The sequence below is a fragment of the Sinocyclocheilus anshuiensis genome, unplaced genomic scaffold (genome assembly GCF_001515605.1).
Source record: "Sinocyclocheilus anshuiensis isolate Anshui unplaced genomic scaffold, SAMN03320099.WGS_v1.1 scaffold1531, whole genome shotgun sequence".
Classification (NCBI taxonomy): domain Eukaryota; kingdom Metazoa; phylum Chordata; class Actinopteri; order Cypriniformes; family Cyprinidae; genus Sinocyclocheilus; species Sinocyclocheilus anshuiensis.
The window spans coordinates 519,600-527,755 of NW_015551200.1; the positions used below are offsets into that span (position 1 = coordinate 519,600).

Consider the following 8,156-nt stretch of genomic DNA (forward strand, 5'->3'; position numbering starts at 1 on the left):
TCTTCAACAATGTCTATGACCAAAAATGTAAAATATGTTTTCAGTGGACTTTCAAAATTTGCTTTGCTTGAGAAAGCATGAAAATGCGGTTCTATCGTTCTGCTCCTGACCTTCTGCTTAGAGAAAAAACTACAGTCAAGCACGCTCTTCGTGGGCTCTCGTGCTGGTGGTACGGCGCTTCAGCGGCGGTGGTTTTCCCGTGTCGAGTGGGTTGCATCGGCAGTGCTTATACGGCCTGTGGAGAAGCTGCGTCCGCTTTACACTCTTCGGCGTTATTGCAAGTGCACCAGGCCAAGGCACTGAGGGATTTGCATGAGGGTGGTCATGACCCGGAAGTTCTCAAGGAACTCCGCACCGCGACGGACCTCTTGCTACGAGCGACGAAGGTTATGGCGCGGTCTCTGGGTCGTGCGATGTCCACTATGGTGGTCCAGGAGCGCCATCTCTGGCTGTGTCTGGCCGACATGACCACCGCTGAGCGGCCGGGTCACCAGCTCGGCTCCTCAGCGAAAACCTGAATATGCGCTGCATCTGCTGCCTACTTATACTCACGCTGTGATCAGCGGCAGCTGGATGCAATAATCGCATGCCAATGTGCATTGGCTCGTTTAGTTTACACTCGAAGTAGATTGGTCTCTCTAAGCGAGATCCCAATTCGTCGGTCATCCGACGTGACGTCTCCGTTCCCTCCTTCAGGGAATGAGGGTTACCATACGTAACCGAGACGTTACTATTTTTTTCATTTGATGTAGTCAAGTTAGTTTTGCATCAAAGACAATGTAATTTTCGGCAGTCGAGATTTGGCAGTAACAGCGCATTTTTCTGATGTAGATTTGTTTGTCAAAAATAATTTTACATACTTATTCCCAACACTTTATTAAGCTTCAAGTTACATCTCAAATGACAAGGGATCAACTTATAATCATGTTTATATTAATTAACCTGCAAACTCGTTCTCTCAGATGGCCTGGGTATGCGGAGCATTCGCAGCTTATATGGAAGGAAGCCACAGGTATACAGATTCTTGGAACACTCTGGCGGATCAAGTCGGTTATATAATCTTTAATGAGCTCACTTAGAAATCCTTTGAGAACAAAGTTACATCTTTTAAATGGTTCTTGGTAGAACCATCATCGATCAAACCATTTATAACACGGTTCTTAGTATTGGTTGCTTTTAATTGGACCAAAAGCATTAATGTTTGATTGTCCGCTTTCATTCCTATAAGCTAACAATCCATTCATCAAGCACCTAAGCCCTGTTATTGCCCCGTTTTAATGGCCCATGAGCAAATACTTCATTCTTACCCTCTGAAAGTCACACTGGGGATTTTGGCAGCGAGTGGGTTTGCAGATGACAATATCATTGTAGCAGATGCAGTCTTGACAGGTGTCTGGTTTCCATGATGTATTGTTCTATAACAGGAAGAAAGGTACAAAGATATAACTCCATGCACACCAAATGCCATCATCTCTCGGTTTATGGAGCTTGCGTTGGGAATGACACGGCACTAAAAAGCAAAACCTTGACAGTGTAACATCTGGAGATGACAACATAAAAACAAGTCAGAGGGTTCAGTGTCCAGGCTCAAATAATGAACCTAAATAGAGCAATTTCCTTACTAAACAATTACAATCATCAATTTTCAAAACAGCTTCAGAAATTGTCGCATTTGTTAGAAATTGAAACCGACACCATTAAAACAAGGCCATTAGAAACAGTAAAGCTGTCTGGCATTTAACCCGAGACATCCCCATTCCCTACAATAAATGTTAGAGCATTAACAGATAAGAGTCAAAGAGGTTGCTTTGGTATTTTAAGATGTATTAACAGTCTTGCCTGAGGGACCTACTGCTTTAAAAGGGTATCGGATGAACAGATAGGTAAAACAGAGGAGGAGCCTCCATTATGTCCATGTAGCCTTTTCACTGAGCTAATCCAAGCAGACCTAAACAGACCGTTTGGACTGGTCCTAAAACAGGGTCTTAAGAAAGGCTGTATCAATGCAAGCCAAGACAGGCTGTGACTACAGTGGTCGCAAATGCGACAAAATAAACATAAATTGTAAACAAAATGTAGACACCATTGACAACAGTTAGGAAAGGTTTGCATGCATTTTAAAGTGGTTTGGTCAGATGTCATCTAGTTGAAGTACACGCCATTGTTTCCTACACACAACAAACACACACTCTTATGGACCATTCATTTTAATGAGTTAGGAAATGAATTCCCACTGTAACTTGGAATTCTGAATTAATAACAGTATTCTAAAAAAAAAAAAATCTAATAATATTATTTGTTATTGTTTTGCATATATGCGCAATGTTATTGCTGAATTAACTGTAACTTTGTTTGGATGACTATATTCAACAGAACATTTAACATTTTCCCCCTAAACAGGCAAAAATATTAATTCACACTTTAGTTTGGGGACCAATTCTCACTATTAACTAGCTATTAACTATGACTTTTGCCTTAATAAACGCTTAATTTTCTGCTTAATAATAGTTAGTAAGGTAGTTGTTAAACTTAGGGATGACGATGAAGGGATCTAAAATATGGAAATGCAGAATACAGCATTCATATGCTTTTGTAAGTGCTATTAAACAGCTAATATGCTAATATGCATGCTAATATGCAACTAGTTAATCGTGAGAATTGCTCTCTAAACTGAAATGTTACCAAATATTCTTACAAAACAGAGTGATATTTAAATGACACAAATACAGTCAAGATCACTAGAGTAACATCATTAAATCAGAATAACACAATTTAATTTCATTTATAATAGCTATACAATACAATGAAGTAATATTGTTTAAGAGGGCCTTCAACTAGGCAAGATATCCATATTTAATCCAATCGTTTAAATGCATCAAGCAGTAAGTTATGTCAAAAGTTTATTTAAAGTTCATGTGACAATTCAGATATATGCACACAAAACTTTGATTTGCTCTTACTGATCATAAATTCTGTACGGCTGTATTATAAATCACACACAGTGACAGCTATCCTGAGGAGTCATCTTGTCAAAGTGACACTTTGAGCAAGTGTTGATGGCTTGCGCATTTCAGCACAGCACCTAGCCTCTGAAGTGACACTCGGCACAGATGTCTTAATGGGGAATGGCCCCAATGTGGCTTTGAATAGCCCGCTCGGAGAGATCTGAGCAGAGTCAATATCTCAGCAAACTAACCATGGTTTCCAGACGCCCAGAGTGGTGATAAAATCTCAGTCTGTTTGTGTTCTAAAAACACATCTCATTTGATCTGTGGCATGCAGCACATTCAGCTAAAACTGTGAAAATAGAACATTGCACCTAATAGGAAAGAAGTCTAGAAAACTGTTAAAAATTAACATTACGTGAAAACAGAAAATAAAACATGGGTAACACTTTACAATAAGGTCCCATTTGTTAATATTAATGAACTATATTAGTTAATATAAACCATCAATGAAAAATACTTCGAAATCATTTATTAACTTTAGTTAATGTTAATTCAACATTTACTAATACTAACATTGGCAAAGATTAATAAATACTGTAACAATGTTTTGTTCATTATTAGTTAATGCATTAAATATAGTTAACAAATGGAACCTTATTGTAAAGTGTACCAAAATATGTATTGTTCCAAGCACATATTCTTCTGTGGAACATAAAAGGTTGGTCTTTGAAGAATATTCTGGACACTTTTCCATAGAAGCAAAATAAATTAAGAGTATACAAGAACAGCTGCAGAATTAAAAGGGTAAGTGTGCTGTGCTTTCTTAATCATAACTAGATAAAACCCTCTATGGGACATTACTCACAAAACTCCAGGTATTTCCTGCAATTTCATAAATGATCATCTTATCAAACCAATCAAAACAAAACAAATTTTAATTAGCCTGAGCTAGCTTGAGATTACATTCCTATTGCATAGTGAGTAAGCAGGTCCCTGAAGTATTGAATTTTTAATCGCTAGTTTTTGTAATGACAGAAAGCATGCTGTATTTCTCCAGCAGATTTTTGGAGCATTTTTGAGCAAGCAACACATTTGAGATAATGACATTTTTATTAGCTGAACAAAATAGGCCACAGACGTTTGTGCTCTAAGCACAACAATCATACAAAAAAATTAAATGACAATTAAATGAGTCTCTGTCTGACATCTGTCTAAATAAAATATAAAGATTAAATGAAAAACTTAAACAATGAAAGCAAAGAAAATTAGATATGATGCCTTGGGACCTAACTAAAATAAGTTAAAGCTGAAGCACTAAAATTGCTAAAACTATCAAATTAAATTAAAGCTGTATAAAAATAAATATTACGACAAGCACATAACAAACTTTCTAAAACGGAAACTATTACTAGATTTCTAACTGAAAACATAAAAACGAATAGAAAACAGTATAAACTACAGTGTAAACTATCAAACGGTAGCCTATATAAATAAATAACACTGGAATTTACCAATTGAATTTAATGACAATAATCCTCTGATTTAACATCCTATCCTTACAAAATTATAATTTCACTTGTACAGTATATGAGGTAAGCTTCAGGCATCCATTATGTCAGTATGTCATATTTTTTCATGTCCAGTCATATCTATTTAATTTTCACTGATAAGTGTTAACAAAAAAGTTACTAGAAAATGATATCAGCAAGATAATTTAATGTGTTACTAAAAAAAATCTTCGTATATTTTTTTATTAAACCTTTACATGTTCTTTACAAACATACCTTTATTATGTTTTTTAACGTGCAATAATGACTGGAAACTACATACTGTATGTAAAGTCATGACAGCTATAAATTCATAAGCACACAAATGCACCTTTTCTGGAATATGATGACTTATGGTAAAGTTATTGATCATTTTCAACTCGTTCCAACTCGTTCTTTCAAAACTGTCACAAGTCATTCGAACCTCATATTATACAGTGGTCCCAAAATGTATTTAAACATATCTGAACACCTAAAAATGTCTGAATTTAAATGCATTTTTTCTATATTTGCAATGACCAGTCTCAAGGTTATTGTTAGTGAATGTATAAAGTTCATACTGTAGCCACAGGGGTAGTTCCATACAGTTACGATGAATACTTTTGTCTTGAATTCAAAACTATCTATTACTAAACAATAAAGTTGAGTTGTTTTCTAAAGGTGGTTTTGCAGGCACGTTCACATCCTCCCCAAAAAGCGAAGAGAGCGGGTATCTGTGTCTAAAAGCTATTTGGTTGATGTATTGAGCTGTCTGAAACACAAAGTAATAATGAATGAGACCCTGGACCAGCTTCAAACAACGTATGAGAAGAATCGACAAATAAGGACACTAGTTGGTGAAGCTAAAGATAGGTCTGCATTTGGTCCAGTTGACATGTTTAAGTTAACAGGAGCATACTGTGGGTTAGGTGTACCTGCACAATCTCCAGGGCACACGAGAATTTGTGTGACAGAACATATTTGATCAATCAGCTGAGGAAGTAATGACATATTTGGTGAGCCACTCAGGTGCAGTTCAGATACACACCATTAGCCACAGACAAACGGTCTGTTGTGTGCACTGGATGATTCAAGACTGTCTATAGCGAGGGAAACAATTTATCTTCTGTTCCTGTGTCATTCAAAGTATCATGTGACTTTCTACTCGTCTCGATAAGCAAAAACAACAGTGGGCTGTTTAGATGAAGTTAAAGGGTTACTCCACACCAAAATGAACATTTTGTCATTAATCACTTACCCCCATGTCGTTCCAAACCCGTAAAAGCTTCGTTCGTCTTCAGAACACAATTTAAGATATTTTGGATGAAAACCGGGAGGGCTTGTGACTGTCCCATTAACTGCCAAGTAAATTACACTGTCAAGGCCCAGAAAAGTATGAAATACATCGTCATAATAGTCCATCTGCCATCAGTGGTTCAATCTGAATTTCATGAAGCGACGAGAATACTTTTTGTACGCAAAGAAAACAAAAATAACGACTTTATTCAACAATACGCCTCCTCCGCGTCACCGTAGCGCCATTTTGGAGAGTATCCACTGAACGCAAACTGGGTATGCTGTTCTACTTGTCTGTGTCAGCCGCACCACACGGATACGCTGTTTTCGTTCAAATCAAAGGGTAAATAAACGTAGAAAATGTATCCGTGTGGTGCGGCTGACACATACAAGTAAAACAGCATACGCAGTTTGCGTTCAGTGGATACTCTCCAAAATGGCGCTACGGTGACGCGGAGAGACGAATTGTTGAATAAAGTCGTTATTTTTGTTTTCTTTGCGTACAAAAAGTATTCTTGTCGCTTCATGAAATTCAGATTGAACCACTGATGGCAGATGGACTATTCTGACGGTGTCTTTCATACTTTTCTGGGCCTTGACCGTGTTATTTACTTGGCAGTCAATGGGACAGTCACAAGCCTCCCGGTTTTCATCCAAAATATCTTAAATTGTGTTCCGAAGACGAACAAAGCTTTTACGGGTTTGGAACGACATGGGGGTAAGTGATTAATGACAAAATGTTCATTTTGGTGTGGAGTAACCCTTTAAAAAACTATCTGGGTGAAAACATCACATTAAAAGCTGAAAACCCTCTGGGTCATGAGTAAATGTTCCTATTTCAATTCTATAAGCTAAAGACTAGTAGCCAAGCAAGCAGAAGGTAATTGAGTCCAAATTGAGCTGGACTTGATTTAGGCAGTGAGAGATCAGCCAGAACCGAGCCATTGCGCAGACTAATTCAATTAGAAAATGTGCTAAATCGTATCCCCAGCCAATTGAGTCCACTAAAGCAGTGGCTGACGGCCACAGATACAAGCAGAGCAACTTAACCTTCATAATAAAAGATCTTAACATGAGTCTTGAGTTCATCCTAAATCAGCTATATGGAGGATATTAGTCATATGGGATGACAAAGTAGCCTGAGAAAATTGTAAAATGTTGGAATTGTTCAAAGACTCCAATCTTGTACATGCATTTTTTATGCCTTGCAAACCTATATGCTGATTTTCTGTGATGTATTCTACATTGCTGTTGCATATTTTGCTGATCTGTCACCAAGATAATCTAGCTGGATACCATACTGTAGATGAGGTTTTGTCTAATTTACAAAAATGACTTGTGACTTGAAAGCAGCAGTAAAAATGTGCTGCAATATTTTGCATTGATTGCCTTTGTTTTCAAGCAAAAATGTTTATGGGTTTATAGAGTTAGATTGTACACTGTGCACACTACCGTTCAAATGTTGGTCGGGTCAGTATGAATTTTTCAAATGTTTTTGAAAGAAGTTTCTTATGCTCAACAAGGCTGCATTTATTTGATTAGAAGTAATATTATCAAATATCATTACAATTTAAAATAATAGTTTTGTATTTGAGTTTATTTTAAAATGTAATTTATTCCTGTGGTGGCAAAGCTGAATTTCCATAACTCCAGTCTTTAATGATCCTCATGAAACTATTCTAATATGCTGATTTGCTGCTCAAAAAAACATTTATTTTTATTATCAATATTTTGTAACATTATAAAAAAAAGTCTCTGTTTCTTTCAAAAACGAAATAAAACTTACTGACCACAAACTTCCAACTTGCTACCTAAAAAACGTTGTTAGCAAATATAAAAATCTATTGCTAAAAATAAAAAGTGTCATTCCTTATGTGAAATAAATCATCATTTAAAAAATAAAACACACACATCATGGATCCTCATGATCCAACATCGTCTCTGACATTCCTGGGCAGAGTGGGCATATGTGAAAAAAAAAAAAAAACCTGGGTGACCCTCTCTTTACTAACAACATGATGTAAAATCAGGGTGCGAACTACGGGGGAGCTAGGGGGGGCTTGGCTCCCCTTAATAAGACATGGGCTCCCCTGAAAACGTGATTTGTGACATTTTGGTGGGTCTCAAAAAATACTGACAATGTGTTGTGGGTGGCTGTTTGTTGTTTCACCTATCAATTTGTGTCGATGAAGTATAATAGGGTAAATCCTGTATAGTGATCTATCCTATATAGCGCTTGCATAAAGCAAGTAGTGCATAAACTTGTTGCTGTTATGTATCTTGGTAAGTCATTGTAAGCCCTCTTTTGAGGCACGCCAGCCTGGTCTCATGTTTATACGTAGGTATTAATACGTAACATTTACAAGCACAAAACGTACACTTTTGT

At 36.9% G+C, this 8,156-nt stretch overlaps 1 protein-coding gene across 1 annotated transcript in view; it reads right to left on the reverse strand.

The window, feature by feature from the left end:
* LOC107663364 (extracellular matrix protein FRAS1-like) overlaps nucleotides 1–8,156 on the reverse strand; it is a 139,290-nt gene that overhangs the window by 83,127 nt on the left and 48,007 nt on the right. Inside the window, exon 3 of the mRNA XM_016453574.1 lies at nucleotides 1,308–1,415. Coding sequence (XP_016309060.1) covers nucleotides 1,308–1,415 — 108 coding nt within the window. The remainder of the gene's footprint in view (nucleotides 1–1,307; nucleotides 1,416–8,156) is intronic.